At 37.7% G+C, this 26,889-nt stretch overlaps 1 protein-coding gene across 2 annotated transcripts in view; it reads right to left on the minus strand.

The window, feature by feature from the left end:
* GATAD2B (GATA zinc finger domain containing 2B) overlaps positions 1-26,889 on the minus strand; it is a 111,268-nt gene that overhangs the window by 75,656 nt on the left and 8,723 nt on the right. Inside the window, exon 2 of one of the 2 annotated variants that reach the window (XM_069077959.1) lies at positions 5,888-5,974. The exons of the other annotated variant lie outside the window; for it this stretch is intronic. Within the exon in view, the coding sequence (XP_068934060.1) occupies positions 5,888-5,889 (2 nt within the window). The 5' untranslated portion in view covers positions 5,890-5,974. The remainder of the gene's footprint in view (positions 1-5,887; positions 5,975-26,889) is intronic. 2 annotated transcript variants of the gene reach the window in all.

A 26,889-nucleotide genomic window follows, 5' to 3' on the forward strand; every position in this document is an offset into this window, starting at 1 on the left:
ACTTCTCAACCCACAAATGCCAAAGACAAAATAGAAGGTCAGTGGAGAAACTCTATTAGACCTGGGTGAGAGAAAAGCATAGTCAGGTCCCAGCCCCAGGGTACTGGAGGTGCTGTGCAGTGGCAGCAGCTGCTTCCAGAGCTCCAGGCCCACAGATGGTGGGGGAATCAAGTGGCTGATCAGAGAGAATTGCAGGGATCTCTTTGCTGACACTGAGGCAGGATTCTCTTGCTTTGCCCTGCTTGGATCTGGGTTGCAGTCTTGGATGGCAGTCCTGGAGTGAGGAGGAGTGCTGGTGAGGCAGAGCATGTGGTGGCTGTGGAAAGGGAGTCCTCCTCACAATTCCAAGGCAAAAAAGAGTGCTTATGGTCACTCACAGACCAGACCACAGGCCAGGAGAAAAGTAAACACATCTCCTTTGATCATATCACCTTGGAAAAACTGAAAATTTACAGGTTCCCCAGAAGTAGCTCTGACAACAGCTGTGCAAAACCCCAGAAACTTGGGACAGAGCATTCTCCACTCTGGAAGCGGAGGCCCATTTTGGCAAAGAGCTCAAAAGTCAACTAATTGGCTGGGAAAATGAGCAAACAGCAGGAAAAAAAATCTGACAACAGAATCTTACTTTGGTGACAAAGAACAACAAAACATGCAACCAGAAGAGGACAACATAGTTAAAACTCCTGCATCAAAAGCATCCAAGAAAAATATGAACTGGTTGCAGGACATGGAGGAGATAAAAAGGATTTTGAAAATCAAGTAAAAGAAGTAGAGGAAAAATTAGGAAGAAAAATGAGAGTGATGCAAGAAAATTATGTAAAACAAATCGACAGCTTGCTAAAGGAGACTCCCTCAAAAAAATACTGAAGAAAATAACACCTTAAAAAATAGACTAACCCAAACGGCAAAAGAGGCCCAAAAAGCCAATGAGAAGAATGCCTTAAAAGGAATTGACCAAATGGAAAAGGAGGCTTAAAAGCTCACTGAAAAAAATAATTTCTTCAAAATTAAAATGGAGCAAACAGAAGCTAATGACTATGAGAAATCAAGATATTATAAAACAGATCCAAAAGAATTAAAAAATAGAAGGCAATGTGAAAAACTGGAAAAACCATTGGCCTGGAAAACAGATCCAGGAGAGATAATTTAAAAATGATTGGACTACCTGAAATCCATGATGAGAAAAAGAGCCTAAACATCATCTTTCAAGAAATTATCAAAGAAAACTACCCTGATATTCTAGAACCAGAGGGTAAAATTGAAATTGAAAGAATCCACCCATTGGCTCTTCAAAAAGATCCCAAAAAGAAAACTCCTAGGAATATTGTAGCCAAATCCCAGAGCTCCCAGGTCAAGGAGAAAACATTACAAGCAATCAGAAAGAAACAATTCAAGTTTTGTGGAAACAACCAGAACAACACAAGATCTAGTAGCTTCTACATTAAGGGATTAAAGGACTTGGAATATGATATTCAAAGGAACTAGGATTAAAACCAAGAATCACCTACCCAGCAAAACTGAGTATAGTACTTCAGGGAAAAAATGGACATTCAATGAAATAGACAACTTTCAAGCATTCTTGATGAAAAGACCAGAGCTGAACAGAAAATTCCAATACAAGAATCAAGAGAAGCATGAAAAGGTAAACAGGAAAGAGAAATCATAAGGGATTGATTAAAGTTGAACTGTTTACATTCCTACATGGAAAGATAATATTTGTAACTCATGAAATTTTTCTCAGTATTAGGATAGTTGAAGGAAATACACACACGTGTATGTAAGAGGGCACAGGGTGAGCTGAATATGAAGGCATCATACATAAATAATAAAATTAAGGGATGAGAGATGACTATATTGAGAGGAGAAAAGGAGAAAAAGAATAGGGTAAATCTTACATAAAAAAGGCAAGAGAAAACTGAGGGAAAGAACAGGGAGGTGGCTTAAGAAGGGAATAACATATGAAGATACACAGTCAATTGGGTATCTTACCCTACAGGAAAAGTAAGCAGAAAGGGGATGGGGGAGGGGGGAATGATGGAAGGGAGGGGAGAAGGGGGAAGGGATAGAGGCAAACACTTTTGAAAAGGAACCCCTGTCTCTTTTCTCAAAGGAGAAAATAGAATAAATGGGGTGAGGAAGCGGTATAGGATGGAGGGAAATATAGTTAGTCTTTCACAATATGACTACTATGGAAATGTTTTGAATAAGCTATACATGTATAACCTATATTGAATTGTTTGTCTTCTCAATGGGGGTGGGTGAGGAGGGAAGAAGGGAGAAAATCTAGAACTCAAAGTTTTAAAAACAAATGTTAAAAATTGTTTCTACATACAATCAGGAAGTTAAGTTATACAAGCAATGGGGTACAGAAATCTATTCTGCCGTATAAGAAAATAAGGAAGAAGGAGGTGGGGGTGGGGATGGGAGAAATGGAAGAGAGGGCAGACTGGGGGAAAGGGTAATTATAGTATGTATGCCATCTTGGGGTGGGAGGTAGGGGATAGATGGGGAGAAAATTTGGAACTCAAAATCTTGAGGAAATGAATGTTGAAAACTAAAAATAAACAAAACTCAAAAAAAACCTACCTTTCACCTCACATTGTATATAATGGCAGAGAAAACAAAAAACGCAAGACTTGATGAAGGGGCTGAGGGAACACAAGAATATTGCTACATTTTGTAAATATCAAAGAAAAGTGACTAATAACCAGAAACATTGTCCCACTGATCCTATTATTAACACATATTCCTAAGTTAGATAAAGACAGTAACAAAGAACTGACATACACCAAAACTTTCACAGCAACACTTTTTGTGGCAGCAATGATCTGGAAACAAAGCAGGTGCGCAGTGATTGATGAATGGCTGAAAAAACAACAGTATATGTAATGGAATAGAATGTAACTAAATAGTAAGAAATGAGGAATATGAGAATTACAAAAAAATGAGGAAAGACATATGAAATGATACTGTGAAATAAACAAAAGCACAATATGCATTTTCTACAATGTAATAATTACTTGGAGCCAATTAAACTATGAATAACCAGAAAACCAATGAGGGCTCAGAAAATGAAACAGTTCCCTCATCAGGGGGAGGGAGGGAGGAAGGGAGGGAGGGAGCAAGGAAGGGAGAGAGGGAGAGAGAGAGAGAGAGAGAGAGAGAGAGAGAGAGAGAGAGAGAGAGGTCTACTAGAATGCTTTATATACATACTTTGACATGTCACTGCATCAGATGTTTAGCTTGTTTTCCTTTATCACAACAAAGTTCCATAGAGGTTAAGGGGTTGTTCCTCCCCCCACCCCCCCCCTCCCCACGAGAATGACAGTAACGGAAAGACAAAAGACATCAATAAAATGTTTGGTTTAGAAAAAAAAAACAAACCCTGACTACCTGTAGGTTTCAACAGTCTATCTCCTCCAGGGTTTTCCCAATAATAACCACTTACATTTATACAACATTTTAAGGTTTACAAACTTAATTTTGAATTCTCTAACAGAACAATCTACCCTGGAAGTAGAAAATTCAAAAGTCAAAACCAGTAGCCAGCATATACTGACATTAGCTCAAGGAAGTTATAAGGAAAACACTGAAAAAGCAAAATGAGCTCCAGACAGGTCCATTTGTTTTTGTATTTTCATTAAAGACAGTGTGGTAGAGTGGAAAGGGTGCTGGATTTGGAATCAAAGAAACTGGATTTAAATCCCATCTCTGCTATTTATTATCTGTGAGACCCCTGGGCAAGTCACTTAATCTCTACTGGTCCCAGTTTCTACATGTGTAAAATGATATCTGAAAGCTTCTGACTTGTGTTTTCTCACACCAAGACTATCAAAACAGTAGTTCTAAACAAAAATGAATGAGTACAAGGTCTACTGCTCTGTATTTGCCCTCTAGTAGCTCTTCCTCTTTGCCTTTAGAGTTCACCCAATACAACAAATCCTTTGGCCATATTCCCCATACAGTTAATAAAAGGGAAAATCCCAGGAAGAGCAGGTCTTGCCCTAAGCCACCCACTATTACAAATCATAGACTATAATATCACAGACTTAAGAGCTGGAGGGAACCTTGAGAGAAAATGAGAGAGAGAATAGAAGCACTTTCCAAAGTTCAAATTCCTCTCCTTGTGATCATTATCAAGGTATCCTGATAAAAGGATGCATCAATCATGGTTGGACTAGATGACTTCTTGGATTCCTTTCTAATTTTGAGATTACATAGTTCTATGAATGACAGAAATGATGGCCCCTTCTATGTCTCTAATGCATAACAAAAAAATCTGATGATCTTGACAAGGCAAGGTTTTTAACATTTTTTGTGTCATGAATACCTTTGGGAGTCCAGTAAACCTATGTACCCAGGCTCAGAATAATGTTTTTTAATGCATCAAACACGTGATTTACAAAGGAAATTATGTTGAAATAGTTTAAAAAAAAAGTTTTTGTTGGGGTTGAGTGACTTGCTCACAAAGCTAGTTAAGTGTCTGAGGCTACATTTGAACTTAGGTCCTCATGACTCCAGGGCTGGTGCTCGATCCACTGTGCCATCTAGCTACCCTAATATTATGAACCCTCGTCTAGAGTACTGGACTGATTCTATTAAGATGACATTCATTATGGGTAAATATAAAAGTCTGCAAATAGGCCAATGTTGGGGATAACTTCCTGACAATTAAAGTAGTCCAAAAATGGAATGGTTTGCCTCCAGAAGAGGTGAATTCTGCTCCTTGGAGGTCTTCAAGAAGAGGAAGGCTGGATGACCACTTCGTTTGGTGTATTATAGTGGGGATTTCCTTTGTGTAGTAGATGACCTCCAAGGGTCTCTTCCAATTCTTAAATTTCTTAATTATCAGTAAATTTCAACTACACTTTATAAAGAATAAGTTTAAAAAAAAAATCTGTCCACTAAAAGAAAGTTGTCTTTAGTCATATTCTCTGAATAGAACCTACTATCTAAAACTCTCTTCCTGATTAAAAGTAGGAATAGGACAAAAATCAAAATCAAGTTTTTAAGTGAACTTGTTCCTCTGAACCCACTAGTCTACAACAAAATCAGCATGGGGGAAGAATGTTAAACTAAAAAAACTGGAAAGGATGAAATAAGCATCTCTTCTGTTCCATTTACATTGAAAACACACCAACATAAATAGTAAAATTTGATTCAACACAGCACATACAAAATGGCTGGCTCCCACTGAGAGCATTCCCATGCAATACTATAAAAGGATAATATCAACCCAAAAAGGTAATTATGGCTTCTAACAGTGAGGGAGTACCACTGCAGCTCTATGCGAATACTAAGCTATCTAACCTCAGCTACCCAACTCTGGCAGAGATTTTTCTTCTGCTTGGTGATTTCCTCCTAGACTAAGGTATGGAAATCAAGTGACTGGAAAACAACTTAATTCATTTGTAAAGGTAACTTAGAAGAGTGGGTTTTTGCTGCACAGGAATGGGAAACAAGTTCAGGCAGCTTGTGAAGAATAGGCCTGCAGTTCTGGCAGATCTAATCCTACAATTCTTAAAGAAAGTGTAACCCCAAATGCATTCTTCAACAAAAGGAAACAAGTAGAGACATTTGGGAACAACTTCCCCTTCAACACAGAAGGAAGTAAAAATCGGATACATTTATAAAAGGTTGTTTAAACCAAGGCTACTCTTCTAGTGAAGAAAGAAGACTTACAAATCACAAGTTTCATCTCCAAAAAACCAAACCAAAACAACCAAGTTCCCCTATAGACACAGGGAGTTCCCTCTACACTGAAGCCCAATATAAATTCAAATAATTTTAGAATGCTTCCATTGATGGTTATTTCCCCACTCCCGGTCCCTTACAAATTAGTGCTATGGTTCTGAATGATCAGATCCAAATAAAAATGAGTACTCACATAAAGCCAACTGTAAAGTTACGACCCCTCTATTCATTAACACGCTTTAATTCTCATTTCCACCCGACAAACTCCACATATATCCATCTAGGAAATAAAGAGAAGTGAAGAAAAAAGGCATCATGGTAAATTGGGTAGAATTATAACTTCCAAATGATGTGATAGAAAGCTGGTGCAAAACAACTCTTAACCATGGTAGAAAAGATGCTTTCAGTGCTTTAAGGACATGCATGACCAGCCCAACAAGAATCCCAAAATATAGCAGATCTAATGCCTGGAAGCTCAGAACAACCTCTGAATTTCTTTTCTGCCATGTGTTATTTGAGTTTCCTTTTGTACAAATCTAACTCTGTAGAACAGATGGCATAGAGAAAAAATGCAATTCTATATATCCATACCCGACAGAACAAAAAAAAGGGAGGGGAGGGAATTAGGAAGAAACAACTATAGATACTATTTGCTCTATTATCTGGTATTTTGCTTCTCCTTAAGACTTTTTTTCTTCCTGCCTTGACAATGCTGATTATTAGAAACAGTTTGCTATTAAAATAATAAAAAGCCTACTTAATGAATTACAGCTGTTAAATCCAGAAGGCATTCTCCTTAGGGCACTGCCTTCTTTTCAGAGCACATATACCTCTAAACACAACAAGAAAAGATTCACAAGCCATGCTGCTTATACCTCCTAGCCCCCATCCCCTCTCTACCCCCAAGGATAACTTCCAGTGGGAACATGACCACTACCACCCAGTCAGAGAAACCATCTTCAACACTACTTGCAATTGAACATTTTTTTTTAAAGAAAGGATGGAAAGGAGGAGTGCAAAAAGTGTTTTTCTTGCTCCAAGCCTCCTCCCTCCCCCCTCGACTATCAGCCCAAGCAAGCAGAGATGACGCAGGCTTCCTTATATAATAGCCCGTGATTTCCTAGACTGCAGGCCTTTCCCTTTGTGCTCTGTATACACTTACACACGCGCATACACATCGTTTTGCAGACCCTGGCATGATGCCAGCACTCACCCTCGTCAGCTGGTTGACTCCATTCACAGAGAGGGGTTGGAGCTGACATAGAAAGAAGGGGGGAGAGGGAGGATGAGGGGGAGCTAAAACCCATCACTGCTACAGACAAAAGAAATATATTAAAAAAAAAAACCCTCAGTATCAGCCTTCTCTTGAAGCTTCAGCTTAAGGAAAACTGGGAGCCAGGGACCCCCACCAGAACACTGACTGAATGGGGAGGCTGGGAGGGGCGAGGAGCTGAACCAAAGAGAAGAGCTTTGTAGAGGAAACAAATCAGTCCGCCAGAAAATTTTCAAAAGCAATAGTGTTAATTCCCTGAACCCCATTCAGAGACCCCAACATATCATTCTCTCCTAATGGCAAGAAAAGGGCTGTGGATAACTAGACTTCATTTTCTCCTTTTTATTTAAAAAAGAAAAGAAAAAAAAATGGACAGTTGAAAGTACTTACAGGTACACATTTTCCTGCCGCCTCCTCTAGTTGTCAGAAAAATTGAGAAACAAGGAAGGGGAATACCAACAAAAAAAAAAGAGTGGGGAGAGGAAAGAGATGAGTTTGGTTTATTAGGGGGGGGAGTTCCTTTTTTCCCCTCTTTTCTTTTGTACGAGGAACCTTCTCTGTAGCACTGGGGTGGCCCCATGCGTGCCAGCCCCCTTGAGAGACCTGAACAAACCCGGTCTCCAAGCGGGCACTGCCCTGCCAATCACATGCCGTACTGTTATATTAAACAAAAGGAACAGGGGATGCTTACTTTTACCCATGATGCCTAGCAGGGGCAAGGGGGGGAGGAGGGAAAAACCAGTTGCAGCCGGTTTATAACCTCAGGACAAGGAATTATCTCTTAATTTTTAAAGTCGTTTGTGGTATAAAAAGTCAGTTAGCCACCCCCCCCCCTCTCAGCCTATTTTGGCATCTTGCCAAACTTTGCCTCCATTCATGAGCAGTAGTTTCCTTCTAATGATGATGTTTTAACTGTTTAGTTCCCACAGCCAAAGGTCAAGAGGTACAGCAATACCAATGACGCCAAAAGCATGAGACTGATGAAGTCCTTACCAGTTAGCTTCCCCCTTTATTCCTGACTGCCAAGAACTGGGGAGAAAGGTTATTGCTAACTAGGATAAATGATGTTCAGAAGGTGAATTCCCTATAGACACTAAGCCCTACTGGGCACCTGCCTGTTTCCTGTCCCTCAATGCTACACTGGGTGGCTATACCCCAACCTTGTATAAATGTACTGATGGCTTGTCACTTTATATCAGTATTTTTTTCTCAGCAATGGGATCACAATAGATCCTTTTCCCCCTGCAAAAAGCTCAACTCAGTCTCATCTTCCTGAACCATTCCCAGAGCTCACACCTTCTATCATCTTTTTGCAAACTGGCAAGGAGAATGCTTCTCACTAGACATGCAGATCCCAAGTGGACTCAGCTATTAGAAGTAGGGCCAGAGCTCTGGAGGGATTTAGTCCTGAAATTATTTTTCAGCCTAATTTTTTTTTTTACCATATTTATACTCTAGGACATAAGTTCCAAACCTTCTGGTGAAAAGGAAATAATACTTTTCACCTCCCTGAAATCTGTAACTTACAAAAAGTAGGTGGGTGGGGATATAGTCTCTACTGCAAATTCAGTGGTATGAATGATAATTCTAGCGATGTTCCCCTCTGAGCTAGGAAATCTGTCTGGCAAACCACAGAAAAGACGATGTGGTGGAAAGTGTTTATATGGCAGCAAAAACTGATTTGGAAATCAACCAGTTAAAGCTTTGATGACATTTAGTGGGGGATAAATGTAATTCTCCAGGTGAAAAAAAAATTTGTACCAATGGCAAGCATGACTAGACTGACACATAAAAAATATTTGGCAGTTTCTGTAATAGAGGTCAACACTAATATGATATGGCAGATAGAAAAGCCAGTGTGATCTTGGACTGCATTAATAAAAGTACAGTCTAAAGAATAAGAGAGGTTACATTCCCATCAAACTCTGTTCCTGAAGCAGCTAGATAGTACAGTGAATAGAGCACCTGCCCTAGAGTCAAGAGGACCTGAATTCAAATCCAGCCTCATACACTTAACACAAAAACTAGCCATGTGACTATGTGACTGTGGACAATTCACTTAACCCCAATTGCCCTACCATCCCCCCTCCAAAAAGCAAAAAACAAAAAAACTACAGAACTGTGTTCCTGTTAGACAATATCTATAACATTGGGTTATATACATAATCATATTAAGTTCTAGGTACCACATATTAGTAGGATGATTGATGAGTTAGTGTGAGTCCAGCAGGATACCTAAGAATGCTGGTAATGGGACTTAAAATTCTATCATTCATATGAAGATCTATGGAAGGAACAAAGGAAGTTTAGTCTGAAGAAAAGTCTCTGGAATTAGAAATTTGATTATCTTCAAAATATCTAAGGGTTGTTAAGAAGGATAAAATTCTATTTGGCTAGAGAAGGCAGAACTAGGACCAATGGATACAAGTTACATGGAGCCAGATTTCTGTTTAGTATATAAAAAATATTAATTGCCCCTCACTGGAGGTTTTCAAATATGGGCTAAATGACAGACAGAAGGGATTCATGATTAAGATAGAAGCAGAGGTTCCCAAAGTGGGAGGGTGCTGGAGCTGGGGGGGGGGGGTTTTAGCCTCAGGTGCAATGGGGGGGGCACCGAATAAAAAGAAGGGGGTGGTAAAAGCATTCAGAAACAAGAGAAGATAAGATCTTAACCATCTGTACATGTTTAATCTGTTGTGTAACAGAGTTAAAGTCATAATGATTACACTGTTTTCCAAATAAACATAAAAAAGCAAGTTATAACTGATCAGTGGTCAAGTTCACTGACAGGTCTTAATAAGCAAGTGTTGGCAGGCAAGCATGTAGAGAACAGTGGGGAAGTCCAGCATGCATCGGCAGGAATATGTGCATAATGACTTGTTTATAATTCAATACTATACTGGTTACATTACACAATATTGCGTCATCAAAAAACCCACAAATTTGCAATAAATTATATTTAAGATGTCTTTTTAAAAAATATATTTTTGGAAATGATGCTAATCTTAAAAAAAACTGTTAAAGAATTGAAGAAAGATTTCTAGGGAGATGCTGAGTAATTTTTTTTAAGGGGGCAGTAGGCCAAATAAGTTTGGGGACCTGAGATAGAGGTTAGAATTGATGAACCCTAAACATTTAAACTCTACCATTATTTCTATGACATCTGTTAGTAGATTTCCTGGTTGAAAAGCAAAAACTTTAGTCTATCTGAAGCACCCCTAAGCACCAGGACCTCAATTGTTACCAAAAGGAAGATTACATCACACATACTAAGCATAGGTTTTGTAAAATTTGTTCTGTTTTTTAAGGTGAAAATGACAATTCCTAAGAGCTCCATACCTGCCTAAGTTGAACCAATGAACCACAGCCAATAATAGCCAAATAATATTTATATAGCACCTACTATGTGCCAAGCACTGTGCTAAGTGTTTTACAAATATTACATTTAATTCTCACAACAACCCTGAGAGGTGGGTGCTATTATTCAGTCTCATTTTACAGTTGAAGAAACAGAAGCAAAGAGGTTAAAAAATTTTCCCAAGTTCACATAGCTACTAAGTATCTAAAGCTGTATTAGAAATCAGGTCTTCCTGGCTCCAGGTACCATGTTCTCTACTCTATCCACTAGACCATATAGCTAGCTGCCTCAGCTATCTTTAACTGTTATCTTTAACTACAGAAAGGTCTGCACCAGCCAGCATCTTTAAGAAAATTCCTTGTTAGGGGCATCTAGGTGGTGAAGTGAGTAGAGCACCAGTCCTGGAGTCAGGAGGACCTAGGTTCAGATCCCACCTCAGACACTTGATACACACAAAAAAGCTAGCCATGTGACCTTGGGCAAGTCACTTAACCCCAATTGCCCTACCCTCCCCCCTCCAAAAAAAAAAAGAAACAAAGAAAATTCCTTGTTTTTTCCCCAAATGGTCTTTTGACCATGCAGGTAAGGAAAGCAATCAAGATTCCCACTAAAGGAAACATAAGTTTGGCCATGAAAGATATTCACATCCATTAAGTACTAGAAACTGGTCTTCAAGAAACAGAATGGCACTGAATTATATCTCAAATAGCCAGTACTAGGCAGTGGCATAATCATTCATTAATTCATACTGAACCACAATAGAAAGTTTACATCTATACCAAGCTGAGTTTTGAGTGGTAAATGTGATGGCAGCACAGTCATAGTAAATGGCACTTAATGAGAACCTCAGAGATCTCTAAATCTAGGAACTGCTACAATTTTATCAAATAACAAAAACATTAATGTCTCCTCTTCTGTCAGTCTTCACCCATCAACATTTCCAGGAAAACTCTTGCTTAAAATCTTCTCATTTCAAACTTGATTCCATGTTTGACTGAAGTAAGAGATGCCTGGGCCATTCCAGAGAGCACATTTCACAAACACATTGGCCAACGTAAGTACACTGAATGTTGCACTGTTTTTGAACACTAATCACTTTCCACACAACCTTTAAAACATAATGTTTGGCTACAATTAAGGCACATGATTTGTCATGAATAAGCTTCTCCAAGCATTCTAACATCAGAGAGATTAATATGGTGCTCTATAATCACTACACAGTAGTGATCTCACAGTAAACTGACATATATCAGTGTGCAGGGTCAGTCAGAGATCATGTCAGCAAGCCAAAAGGCTCATGAGGTTGCGAATATCTATACCTTGTAGGGAAGCAGCTATAGCTGTGGTCTCTATGTTGTCCAGTTAAACCACGAATCAGTTAAGTATGGAAACTCAAAAGAAAATTGAGGATTCCCAAGTAGAGAAAAAACTACAGCATGTAATCAACATTCTGATGTCCTCTAGAATCCCAAATATTCCACACTGTGATTTAAGCAGTTTTAGAAGAAAAAAGGACAATGTACAGACCTGTTCACCAGAATGACCAGAAGTCATGGTTATGTTGGCAAACTCTACTCTGCCCAATCACAGGACCAAGTGGAGTATCAACTAAGTATGAATGAAATGGCGGGAAAGTAATTCTTTCATACAAGAACGTGATCCCTACTAACAGCAAGATCACATTCCTTTCCCCTATTTATATGTTGTCTCCTCCATCCCCCATGGGAATGTAAATACCTAGAGGGCAGGGACTGGCTTACTCAGAACAGTGCTTGGCACACTTCATGTTTTTTCATTCATCAATTCCATCCCTGGTTCCCTCCAAAAGACTAAAGATGTACATATAAACAGGACTAAGGGGCAACAATGATGGTTCAAAAAGGTCATAACGACAACTAAATCTAAAATGTGAAGAGGGCATCTCCCACAAAATTAACCACAATTAAAATGCTTAAGATGCTTCTGAAGAACAGAAAAGTAAAGCTTTCTATTCTTTTAAAAAACATACTCCTCTGCAATACCAGAAACAATCAGGGGCAGGGGGCACAGAAGAATGCTGTTACCTTTACTCTTTACATATGCATTCTCTAAAATCATCTAATAATTAATTTCAAAATTCATTTCAGGTAGCTCAAATTCAGAAACACTTAAGCTTGTTCTGAGAAGAAAGTCCAGACAAGCAACTAGCAAGACTAGGTCTATAACCAAATAGGACCAAACTCTTGCCTTATGATACAACCCGGAATTATTTTACATAAATTTAATTATTCATGATTGTTAAAAAGCAGAGAAAAATTTCTCTACCTATTACTTCCTCTCTAATCCCACTCTTACACTTCCCTAAACTATTCCCTAAGGCCTTGCTGAAGGCTACTTCACTTTGGGAAATCATCTCATAGTCTCCACATAGATAAAATTATCCAAGACAGAAACTGATATGAGACTGAAACTAACTTTGAGAACAAAAGTATAGTAAAAAGTACGGCCATATGACCAATGGTCTACAAGCAGTATTGTTCAGGGAAAGAGCAGGAGACACAATTTGCCAAAAGGTAAGGGAATTTCTTTTCATTAAGTGAATATTTTCAAGTTTTCTGGATACAATCAGCACGGGAACTACACCACAACTCATATACCTCTAGTCTCTAGGAACATGTATTGTCAGAAAACATGGAATAAGTCCCCTTCATAAGGAAAAAATGACTAACTGGAGTGTAACTACATGGTAGTCACACATATTACAAACTAATCATGAACTGACTGGGGTCCCCATAAATGAAGCACTCATCATTAATCTGGGCTATAAAAAGTTTAGTTAAATGAAAACTAAGTACCCAAAGTTTATGAAGATAAAGGACAAAGTTTGTGTTCTACCTAGGCCCAAGGACAAATAAAGACAAAGATGTAATAAACTACGTGCTTGATTTTTTACATGGACAAAGCTTTTTTTTTTTATTTTATTAAACTGTGGAACTTCCAATGTGCTCTTGAATCATCAAAGGTAGAAGAATTCATGACCTAAAAGGGAGTCAGAATTTCAGGTCTGCTATCTACCTTCTTTATGATCCTAGGAGCAGAGTATTTTGTCCTGTGGGCCTCTGTTGACTTGAAAATTAAAATAAAGAGTTCATGAACCTATACTACACTTACTAGAATACCCACCCCTTGGGGCTGTAACAGGGAACATGTCACATCAGCATATTTCATTTCTCTTATGACACACATTTTTTCTTATCCTGACCTACCTACAAGGTTATATTTTTCTATATGAAAGCACAGAGACTATGTACAAAAAACCTCTGATTCTCAAATTTCTTAAGAAGCTTTCTGGGCTGAACTTTTTAGTTACAGTTCTTTTGCCCTTTTATCCACCCAAAGCTGACCCTTCTCTAACATATTGATCCCATTTGCATTTCTAAGCTTACCCTCATCATCTGTCATCAACACACTGTTCCCCAGCAAGTAAACTATTAAAAATTTGAATAGTCCTACCAATAAACCTTTCTATTCTTGCTTCCTGGCCACTACTTGAATTGTATCGCCTCTGTTCAGACTATCCTATTCACACCTTTTCTTTTCTCCATAGAAGCAAAAATTTCCTATTCTGAATCTTGTAAAAATTAAGCCACAAATGGTAGAATAAATTCTTCTCCAGGAAAAGAAATCTAACTCAAAATCTCACATTCATTAGTCTACAAAGAGCTGGGTAAATGCCTAGAATCAAGTAAGCACCATAAACATCACCAAGAAACTATTTTGGTAAACACCATCACATCATTAGTCTTTCCACAAAGCCCTTAGATCTTTCACCATCTTGCCAACTCATCTTGCCTTCTCAAATTCTGCCATTCAGACTCCTATAGGAAGCAACTAGGTAGGCACAGTGGATTAAGGGCTGTAATCTGGAAGACCTGATTCAAATCCACCCTCAGACACTTACTAGTAGTTTGACCCTAAGAAAGTCACTTAAACTCTCATTGCCTCAGTTTTCTCAACTATAAAATGGGGATACTAACAGCATCCACCTTGCAGCAGGGTTTTTATGAGGATCAAATGTGAGAATATGTCAAGTGCTTAAATGCTTATTACCTCCCCCACTACAAGTTCTCTCCTAGAAGACACCTTTGAGTCCAAGAACAGTTCTACACTAAGCTCATTTTCTACTTCTGCTTCAAAGGTCACTCTTACCCCTGATCAGTGTGTAAAGTCATATACACTACTACCCACTTGGATCACCTATCCAAACTCATGCCCTATTCAATACTTGAAAGACTAAACCCTATCACAAGGTGAGCAAACAAGTCTGAGAGGAAGGTGGGAAACAGAAAAAAAATAGTCAATGCCTTTCATGATCCTAATTTATTCTCCCAATGAAGTTTCTTTTTTACCAAGATAAATTACCACCCTAATGGATCTCTGCTCTCAGCAGGCTATACTAAAATCAGATCAAATTATCTATATGTGAACAGAGATAGAGACATCATCCTGGAATACAGTGCTGACTGAACAAGTTCATGATTCACTTCACCAAGATGTGACAATCTTAGTGAACTTACAGAAACTCAAGCTACCTACCCTTTAGATATCTGTAAATGAATAATTACTAAGAAAGGTATAGAACAAAAAGAAAAAAAAAGATACGGGAGGGGAGAAGGATATGCACACACACAAGAATCCTAGAGTAAAAACTATTCTTTAAGAGTTATTAAAATCCAATTTTTTCTAAAATATGTGCTCTCAACATTTCTGACATTAAAATTCATAGTAGTCACTTGGGCCTAAACATGAAAAAATAATTAAAATATCCAGGTACACAACTGTGAGAAGTAGAAAAAGGTTAAGTTTCCAAAGGATTGAAAAACTACTGAAATGAGAGGCATTTCCAACACAATGATAGGAATTCCCAGAATCCTAAGCTCAGTCAAAACTCAAAGAGATAGTTGGTTAGGCTTTTATAATATAACAAAGGGCCTTTGAACTTTTGTTTTAAAAATATTTTGATTCATTGTATTTCATTGTAATTAGTTTCTTTTATAATCCTTTATATTTTATTTTATGCATTTAAAAACATTATTCTGAGAAATGGTCCATAGGCTTCACCAGACTATTAAAGGGTCTATGACACAAAAAAGGCTAAGAATGCCTGCTCTAAATCAATAATTCTATGACATCCACGAATCTTTCCCTGATGTCAGCCAGAAGTGATCTCTACTCACTCTTATGAACTATCAATAAGCATTTATTAAGTGCCTAAGTGTTCCAAGCACTGCACTAGGCACAAAAAGAAAACAAAATGAAACGAGCTTATATTCTAACATAGAACTTTGTACTTCTGTTGTGCACTTGAATACAAAATAGAATATTATTTGTCTATGTGTCTTTATCTATTCTACTAGAGTATAAGCTCCTTGAGGATAGAGACCATGTCTTACCTATCTTGATATACCAGAAAGAATTCCTTGAGGTCAGGAATTTTATATTTGTATTCCTAAGTCTAACAACAATACATGGAAAATTTTTGGTGATTAACAAGGAATGCTTGTTAATGACTGACCTCCCTAAAGTCCTAACATAGTGTCTAATAACTGTTTCTTAAATGAATGATGAAAAAAGATCAGAAGCATGAAAAAAAAAGTGATAGTCTGTTTTGGGATATTAGTGACTATCTAAGCAGTGTTGGGTGCTAAACAAATACCAAACAGCCCTACATTCTATCCACCAGGCTCCCAAAGTCACTTCATTTCAGCTGAGTGGCCCAGTAGATAGGATATGGAACTTGGAGTCAGGAAGATCTGAGTTCAGATCCTGCTAAAGACACTATGTGAATCACTTAACCTATCTTCCTCAGTATTCTCATCTGGAAAATGGGAATAATAGCCTCTACCTCATAGTGTCATAGTAAAGATCAAATGAGTTGTAGCATATGGAAAGGGCTGTGCAAACCTTCAAGCGCTATATGATACTTTTTTCTTATGAGATATATATTAGTGAAATAGCTTAACAAGTTCTGAACATATTTCAAGAAGATAAACACTGTAGGGCCCCAGTAACAATTTTTGGCAGTTTTTTTAAACTTAGATCTTCATATCAACATTAATTAGCAAGTGGAGCTTATAGGAAATATATGCCACTTTCCTTCAAATGCTAGACTAAAAATAAAATCTCAGTTAGAAACCCATTACATGTGTTCTCTGAGCTTTTGGGCTTCCTTGGACTAGACATAAAAGATTTATCATCCTGCCTGAGAAACTAGTATGCCTGAGAAACTAGTATGATGTCCTGGAAGTGAGAGACAGCTTCTGATAACAACCTTCCTTTACCTAACAAAACCAACACCTACAATAATTCACAAAGGCACTCTGTGGTACTCTATAGTAAGAGCTTCAACATTTATTTGGCTAATTTTTTGTCCAACTGCTAAGTGAAAGTCGGCTGAATGAAAGAAGTCAGGATCCTGAGAAAGAGACTTATGTTCTAATCCTTTAATACTCTTGGGGCTTAGGTTCAAGAGGTACAGAGCCAGAACAGTGAGGGGCAGAGAAAAGCGTGGAGATATATCTTAGTTTAATCAAACATCAACGCAATTACTCACTTTACAACTCCAAGATGGAGGGCAAGTACCTCTTAAAAGTCCTGTACTTCACCTCTACCACTAACTCATCACAAAAATCCAGTTACTCCCCCATAATCTGTAAAGCCTTCTAAGGAGTGGTTTTAATGGTCACAATTAAGGTTTTGCTAAAGGTCTCTTTCTTTAACACTTTCATATCACTGAATCAAGTAGGCTAAGATCCTACAGAGACTCCCTCAGGCAACAAAGAAAAAAGTATCTGAGCATCTACATGAGATGAGATAAGCACATACAAGATCTAGATTCTTCATTCTTTACAAGGAGAACTGAGATAAGAGAATGAACCAAAACAATAGAAAAACTGGTTCATAGTAGCTTAAAGCTACTTCATACTGGAATGGGAAAGATCTGGTGGTCAAGAAAGATAATTACATAATATGGGTTAGATATGAAATACAGTAGCTTTTAGATATCAATTACCTCCTGCTTAAGTATATCTATAGGACTAAGGAAATATCCCTTTATCCCAGAGAGTTTACATTCATTATTTTTAATATACATGGAAATCTTATTAAGACATCTCAGCAGAAAGGTCTTTTTAGAAGAGAAATAATTAGCTCTTTAAACACACAGATATGTTAGAAGTTGATTAAAGAGCTTTTAAAGAGCTATTTGTCCAAGTCATCGCTTCAGTAGCTTTAAAGATGGTTCAAATAATTTCTTTCTTCCCTGAACATCCAGTGATAAGGAAATAATCATTTATATAGCACCTACAATGTGCTAGACTGTGCTAAGAACTTTAGGAATATTATCACATTTGAACCTCACAACCCTTTGAGGCAGGTGCTATTATTATCCCCATTTTACAGCTGAGGAAACTGAGGTAAAAAGAGGCTAAGTGACTTTCCCAGGGTCACACAGCTATTAAGTGTCTGAGGCCAGATTGGAACTCAGGTCTTCCTGACCACAGCCCTCTATCAACTATGCCACCTAACTGCCTCCAATAATAAGCAGGAGAAATGGCAGCAGGGATAAAACCAGGGAGGTATTGCAAACCATATTATTAAATATTTGTCTCATCTCTTAGTACCACCTTCTACCAAATGGGATAAAAGAAAAAAGATGAGTACATATTTGCAAAGAAACTGCAAAGTCAACATTTTTGAGGAAAAAAGAAAAAACCACCAAAAACTCAAAGACTAAATCTGTCACATATACTATGAAGTGAAAGTTTCTACTTAAGAATAAGGTGGAGGCAGCTTGGTACAATGGTAAAAAACCTTGAGCAAGGAGTCAGGGGACCTGGATCCAATTACCTATGTGACCCTGGACATCTCAAACTGGATGTACCATAGACATCTTAAACTCAACCTGTCCAAAAATGAACTCATCTTAAATCCTCCCATCTTCTTAACTTCCTAGTTACTTGTTCAAGAGTATTACCACCTATTCAGTCACCCATGCTTGAAATCTAGGTGTCATCCTCACTCATCCCCCCCCCATGCAATCTATTTCCAAATCCTGTCAATTCTACCTTCCCAATATACTTCCTATAAAAGCTCCCTTCTCTCCCCTGAAACTGACACCATTCTGATACAGGCCCTTATCAACCCCATATATGCATTACTGCAAGTTTTCTGGGTAGTCTCCATGCCTCAAGTTTCTCCTCAGTCCATCCTCCTCTCAGTTACCAAAGTAATATTTCCTAAAGCATAGGTGTGACCATGTCCAAGTTCAAATGTAAAATCCTCTGACTTTTAAAGTCCTTCCTACCTATCCCGCCAGTTTTCTTAGACCTTGTTCCTCTCCATGTACACTACAACCCAGTGACACTGTCCCTTTTGCTTGAACCACCTCCGGCCTCTGTGCATTTTCACTGGCGATCCCTCATTTCTAGAATGTTCTCCCTCCTTGTCTTTGCCTCTTAGCTTCTCAGGCTTTCTTCAAGTCTTAGCTAAAATTATACCTTCTCCAAAAAGTCTTTCCTGGTTCCTCCTCACTACAAGTACATTCTCTCTGAGATGACCTACAATGTTCCCTGTATATATTCTGTTTGCACATTAGAATGTGAGCTCCTTGAAGACAGGTGCAGTTTTTAACTTTCTTTGTATCCCTAGTGCCTGGACCAATGCCTAGTTCACAGTAAACACTTAATAAATCATTAACTAACTAACTTGGCAAGTCACAACTTTTCTTAGCCTTAGTTTCCTCATCTATAAAATGGGAAGATTGGAATACAGCCCATATTGGAGTCAGGTAGAACTGGTTTCAAGCCTGGATATGACACATGTGACCCTGGGCAAGACACAACTTCTGACTGCCTTGGGCACAGAGCAATCACCACTTGCACTGATAGAAAAAGTTTTTATATCAGAAATTTCCTGCCTCTGTGAAATCACTGGCCCAGCTTCCTCTACCCCCTCCCACACACAAAAAAAGAACTTTCTTTGTAAAGCAACACAGTATTTGTATCTTTTTTTAAAAAAAGACAACTGCACCATAATAGATACAAATAATCTCTACTCCTGTTTTAAATCCAGTAACTAAGGTTTAATCCTAAACTATCAGTCTAATTAATGCATCATAAAATTCAAGAAAGACTACTGACATAGATGCCCTTGAACTCAAATCAGAAGATACTTCACTAATGGTGTATTTTTGCATACATAAATATCACATTTCTCCATACAACTACTAGCTTGTTGAAAACTGTTGTGAAGTAAGAAACAATAAGCTATTAAATTGCCATTTTGGAATCACACTGCTCTAGTAGGTATTTAATTGTCAAGTCTCCAAGATTAAATTAGAATCAGGAACTTTAATAACAAGCAAGTTAAAGAGTAATTCATATGGGAAGCAGGAAAGGAGAGAATGCGTTAGACCTGAACTGCTTTGACAAGGGACTATTTACTGTGCAATAATTTTGAAATTCCCCTGAAAATCAGAATCTGGTTGATTGATTTTCCTTCAGCTAAAATATTCTTTCAAAAAACCTGAAGGTTGGGGACAGCTAGGTGACACAGTGAATACAGCACCGGTCCTGCAGTCGGGAAGACCTGAGTTCTTCCACCTCAGACACATAACACTAGCTGTGTGACCTTGGGCAAGTCACTTAACCCCAATTGCCCTGCCTTCCCCCCTCCAAAAAAAAAAAAGACAAAAAACCAAAACAAAACCCTGAAGGTTATATCTAGCTAGTAACAAATACAAAACAAATAATGGTCTACTCAGTTAAGAGTTTCCATTAAACTAGGACTAAAACCTATTTGCATTATAAACTGAGGTTGGATCTTCCTCAGATTACTCTCAACAAACTAATACTAAATCTAATCAAATTTACCATTGAAAAGTGAGAATCAACAGGGCACGCTGGGAAAAATGTGAACTAAAGAAAGTGGGAAAGAAACTTAGCCCTCTTCCTTTCATACAATAGTCATTTGATAGTCATTTTTTATTAAGTCAAAATGAGGCAAGAAAATATCAGCAAAAGAATTTTATCACAAACACCAGAACCCTAAAGTTCATAATGGTTTTTAATCAAGATCTTCTCAACATTTTGTACTTTCCTTACTCAGCACAGGTCTTATTTCAGGTTACCAGACATGATTTGATGGTGTACTCATTATTTCTCAATCCTTTTCATTTCCAAAAATCTGTGTCAACTAGTCATGAAGATAAAGGTCATAGTTGTAGCAAATCTTTTGACCAATTTATAGAAGGAAATACCAAAGTAACCCAAAGCCTTAGAGCTGATAAGAAGCACAGGACTATGAAGCAAATTGACAGGCAGTATTCAGAAGAGTCAAATATGAACACAAACAAATATGAAATGGAGAAGTGCTGTAATAAAGCACCAAAAGCACTGACCAGGGAGATGAATGCCTGAGTTACCTTCCTAACTTGCCACAAAGCACACCAGTTGTGTCATCTGTAAAAAAGTATCTGGTTGGACTACATGATCTCTAAGGTACTTCTCAGCTCCAAGTTTCTGTGATTCTAAAAGCTATCCAAATGCTACTATAATTTCAAAAGAAGGAACAACTCAACTTTGCTTTTATCTATCCTCACTTTACAAATGCCTAGCTACTCCTTAAGGATCAGAATGAAATCTTAATTTCATTTGATTCAAAACAGTAAATTTTGCTGCCCCTGAGGGGTATAAATGAAAGCCCACCACACTGAAAAACTTCAGTATTTAAAGCAAATCATCTTTATTCTTCCACCACAGTAATAATATATAAAAGGAATGGGAAGGAAAAAGCCAACCACGAAATAGGAGCTCTTCAGAAGGAAAAACCCTTGGGTGGCTAGGTGGCGCAGTGAATAGAGCACCGGCCCTGGAGTCAGGAGGACCTGAGTTCAAATTCGGCATCAGACACTTGACACAATTACTAGCCATGTGACTTTGGGCAAGTCACTTAACCCCAATTGCCCTCCAAAAAGCAAAAAAACAAAACAAAACAAAAAAAAAAAAAACAGAAGGAAAAACCCTCTGACAAAGTCTCTAGGCCCTGTTCCCAAAATCTGAAACTTAGTCCTCACTACATATTACAGAGCAAGTAGAATCTAGCTCCTAGGCCACTGGGATCACAACAATTTTCAACAGGAAGAAAATAATTTCCAAATGAGCTGAATACAATATGGACCTGTTGGTCAATTTTCCCACCTTTTGCTTTCTCTCACCATTAGCTGTGTGCTCAGATTATAAAATTCTGAAAAGATGTGTCAGACTATTAAAAAAAAAAGTTGGCATTTGACTTGGTGGACAAATAAACAAGGCAAAAAAAATGTAACATGACTAGGCACGTAACATTATAGAAAAAAACATAACTGGCAAGACAAGGAGCCTTAATGCTAGGATGATATAAGTTCAAGTCCCACCTCTGGCAGATATTGTCTGTAGGATCCTGGGTAAGCACCTTAACTTCTCAGTACTCTAGACAACTCCTGACGACTATATATTGCAGAGAAAGTGCCAACCTTCACTGGGAGAGGAAATTTCCTCACTTAAGAGTTAACTATGCTGATGAAATTACTGATCCAGTCCTAGTACTATCTAGTACAATACTGTAGTATTGTTCAAAGTGAAACAGTTATTTTTGTAATTTAAAATAGATATCTGTCATCATTTTTGCAGTTATTTGGGAAGTATCTCTTTCTTATTTCCTAATAAAGCTGCTACTTCATTCAGTGACAGGAAAGCAGATTGCAGATTATATTCCTGGGATTTTTATTTCTCTCCTGCTTTCTAAAATTGTGATTAATTCACCATTTAAGTTACTCGATGCTTTCTCCTAAAGCCTATCTCCTTGGAATTCTTAGCCCCTTTGAAAATTCAGTTTAATGAATGTAACAAAATGATGCATGACTTGAAGAGATACGAGCAGTTACCCCCAAATCTTCTTATTCTTTATGAAAGTGGGAGGGCCACAGAAGGCTACAAAGTACATGTCTTCAGACTTTTTCAATGTATGGATGAGTTGTGATTTTGTTTTCTCTTAAAAAAAAATAACCTGTTCATTCCCCAATAGACAAATGTCAAAGGATATGAACAGGCAGTTTTCAGAGGAATTAAAGATATCTATAATCATATGAAAAAATGCCTTAAATCACTATGGATTAGAGAAATGCAAATCAAAACAACTCTGAGGTACCACATCTCACCAACTGGTCAGATTGGCTAGCATGACAAAACAGGAAAACGATAAATGCTAGAGAAGATGTGGGAAAACTGGAACACTAATGTATTGCTGGTGGAGCTGTGAACTGATCCAACCATTCTGAAGAGCAATTTGGAACTATGCCCAAAAGGCTATAAAAACTGTGCATTTCCTTTGACCCAGCAATACCACTTCTAGGGTTGTATACCAAAGAGATCATACAAGTGGGAGGAGGATCAGTATGTACAAAAATATTTGTAGCAGTTCTTTCTGTGGTGGCAAAGAATTGGAAATCAAGGGAATGCCCATCAATTGGGGAATGTATACTATTGTGCTGTAAGAAATGAGAAGCAGACAGACTTCTGAGTAAAGGGAGCAGAACCAGGAGAACCCTGTACACAATTACAGATACATGTGTGATGACTGATTTTGATAGACTGGGCTCATATCAGCAATGCAAGGTTACAAGACAACTCCAAACAACTCATGATGAAAATGGCCATCCACATCCAGAGAAAGAATTTGAGTCTAAATGTAGATTGAAGCAAACTACTTGCTCTCTCTTTTTTGTTTTGTTCTTTTCTCCTTGTTCATTCCATTGGTTATAATCCTTCTTTACAACTTGACTAATGTTTAATGTGAAGGTATATGTAGAACCCATATCAGATTGCATGCTGCCATGGGGGTGAGGAGAGGAGAAGAAGGGGAAGAAAATTTGGAATATTTAAGCTTGTGGAACTGAATGTTGTAAACTAAAAGTGAATAAAGTAATTTAAAAATACATACATAACATACATATATATATATGACGGGGTGGCTAGGTGGCACAGTGAGAAGAGTGCTGGCCCTGGAGTCAGGAGGACCTGAGCTCGGATCCTGCCTCAGACACTTAACACACACAACCAAAAAACCTAGTCGTGTGACCTTGGGCAAGTTACTTAAACCCAACTGCCCTCCAAAAAGCAAAAAAAAAAAAAAATATATATATATATATATATATATATATATATATATACACACACACATATATGACTTGCTAAATGGAAGTTTTCTGGGAGGAGGAAAGGGAGGAGGAGGTGAAAGGACACTGTGGATAACCATAATGATATAAGAGACAGAAGACATCCAAAAATTTTTTAAAAAGGAAAAAATCTCAACTTAAGTGCCACCTCCCATACAAGGCCTTTCCTGATAACTATCTCTAGTTGTTGGGACTCTCCACATCCCTTTAAATCACAGAATTTGTATTTATTTATCTGTTGTTAGGTTTTCCCTCAATGAAATATAAGCTCCCTGAGATCAAGAACCATTTTGGGTTGGGGCTTTTTTGGTCTTTGAATTCACAGTTCCTAGCACATAGGTAATCTGAATGCAGGTGCCCCTTACTCTTAAAGTTGTCTAATTCCTTTTATATAAGCAAATTCAAAATCAAAGAACTGACAGGCTAGATCAGTGATCTGAAAGGAAATTTTAAAATAAAGCTTTTTAGATGCCTCAGACTCTCTTCCCAATAACTTGGCTACAGATATACTGACTACTTGCCAACTGGCACTCTAGTAATTCCCTTTCTAGAAAGAAAATACAATGACGATATATAAAATCAATAGACTGTCTAAAGTTAGGTAAGTCTGATCACCTACCATCTGAGTTTCTCAATTTCAGGTTTAAATGAAGTTGTTTTACCTCAGAAACTATGACCAGAAAGCTACCTCCCTCCCTTCAACTTTGACCCTAGAACAATCAATCCACATAGAACATCAAATTCAGAAGTAGCACCAGACTGTAAGTGATGGATTTCAGGACTACTTCAATATTTCAAGCAATCTGTGGTCTTTTTTTTTTCTTTTGCTTTTTGGAGGACAATTGGGGTTAAGTGATTTACCCAAGGTCACACGGCTAGTTTGTGTGTGTGTGTGTTGTGTGCGTTAAGTGTCTGAGGCCATATTTGAACTCAGGTCCTCCAGGGTTGGTGCTCTATTCACTGCACCACCTAGCCGCCCCATCTGTGGTCTTTTTGATAGAGGCATTCTTTCTTTTGTAGCAGATCAAAATCTATCCATTTCTTCCCATCTTGTGTGATTATTTTCTATGTTTTCCATAGATGTTCTACAAAAGGTCTACCCAATATGCTTAAGGCACTCCTCTCTATTTTTTAAATTTCCTGGTGATACCATTGCACTTAGGCTGTCCCATCTGTTTTCCCTAAATCTTTTAATATGACTGACCTATCTCTTTTCAAATTATTCTCTTCTTTAATGATACTCCTTTATATCACTTCTTGCTCAAAAGTAAATTACTCTTGCAGTCACCTGCAACTTTCAGTCTTTGATGACTGTGATATTCCAAAACTTGTAACCATAGGACCAGATGAACCAATTAGTTATTTTTTAAAATATGGATTTTCATGTCAAGGAGGAGCTAAGCATTATTAAAAAGAATGCACAATTTCTGAAATGCATTCTAGTCCTCAGTCTTCCTCCCAGCCAACTTATTCACTAACTCAATGAAAAAGCATAATCCTTCAAGTTGAGTTAAAAGGATAAGGTGCCATCCAGCTAGAAACTTGCACATAAGAATCAGAAAGTTAATACTTATAGCTATAAAAATTCCTTAAACATTTATTAGAACCCAGGCTTTCACAAATCGCTGAAAGTCTTAGAATTTGACTATGCAAGGCTGAGAGTGCTTTAAAGGGATCTGAAAAGAGAGTTCACCTATTCAAGTTGTAAAGGGTGCCTAGCAGGTGTTTAGAGTCCAGTTTGAGAAAACTTTAGGTCTAATATAGAACACTAATCTTTTTATTAAAACATTATCTTTGTTCCTTAGAAGGTTAAGGTAAAAGCATCTGAGAAGTGCTATTCACTTGATTCTATTATAGTATTATTTATCAGTGTCTTATCTTCAGCATTTAGACTATGGACTTTTTCATCACTCAGCTCTCACTTAATATTACCTAAATATTGCATACAATAGGTGCTTAGTAAATTTTTACTGATGATGATGACTCCATGATGCAAATGATACTGCCCACAGAAGGTGGGCAGTCAGAGCAAAAGAATCTTGGTTTATCAAGTAGTCAAATTTAAGACCAATCTTTGTTAAAAATCCTTAGTTAGGGCCTACTTTAATCTTCTGGGCACAAATGAATTCTGAAAAGAACTAACCAGTTCTGGCCAAGTCACTTCAGTTTCCCAGCCACTTGCTTGTGGATTTTACTGGCCTCATTCATCCATTCAGTCACTGTTATTATAACAATGTTAGTACTGGAAAACAACTCTTATCATTGGTTCCAACTGCCTCATTTTACAAACGTGTAAACTGAGGTCTACTAAGTTAACTGATTTTTCCAAGGGCACACGAATAAATTAGTAGCAGAATCAAAACTCAAACTTTTGTTTTAATTCCCAGTCTTATGCACTTTCTACTACATTACAGTGACTCAAAAAAGAATTCTGCCAACGAGGAAAGGATGAAAAGTCGTTTAAGTTTTCCACATTGCAGAGAATGGCTGACATTTTCCTAGACTGAACAACCCTAGGGCAGAAAGAAGGGAGCTATTGTTTTCTGTACCCCAGAGAAAAAGAAAGCCCCAGATTCTCTAAGAAAGTCCATCAGGGCATATGACAGGTCACAAGTGAAATTATGAGAAATTTTCACTAGATATATAATTATATTTCTCAAGTTAAGTTTAAAAACTCTGCAACCATAAAACTGGACAGTCAATGGAAGTTTTTAAACTATGGAAGAAGAAAGGAATAAAATGGCACCATGACAGTCATGATTGGACACTCAAAACCATAGAGAAACTGATCTTAGATTCAAGACAATCTGGATTCAGGTCTGCCTCTCAAGTATAGTGGTTGTGTGACCCTGGGCCTACCCTGACATTCTCTTCTAAGAACCTTTATTTCCTCTTTCTACAGTATCCTCATAAACAGTCAGGTCACACAGTAGCTAGAACTCAGGACTTGCCATGTCAGGGAAGACCGGACTTCAAATTCTGTCTCAAATACTTAATAACTGTAAGTCACTTAACCTTGTTCAACTTCAATTTTCTCATCGTATAAGATGAAGGTGATAATAACAATAACAAAAAAATGGAACCTACCTCCCAAGGTTGTCCTTAAAGTACTATATAAATATGAACTATTATTAATTTCTCAGTGCCCCAAACAATTCACTAACAGGAAGCTAAAGAAATTTTGATCTGCAGTGTATCACCACAAATTCATTTTTCTTTCCCAAGGAAGGATACATCCTATAACTGAAGAAATTATTACCTTAAAAAAATTTCTAAATGCCAAGATGTTTCTGATTATATTACTTCAAA

The sequence above is a fragment of the Petaurus breviceps genome, unplaced genomic scaffold (genome assembly GCF_028583685.1).
Source record: "Petaurus breviceps papuanus isolate PSGF00001 unplaced genomic scaffold, PetGlider_PUasm1.0 91023, whole genome shotgun sequence".
Classification (NCBI taxonomy): domain Eukaryota; kingdom Metazoa; phylum Chordata; class Mammalia; order Diprotodontia; family Petauridae; genus Petaurus; species Petaurus breviceps.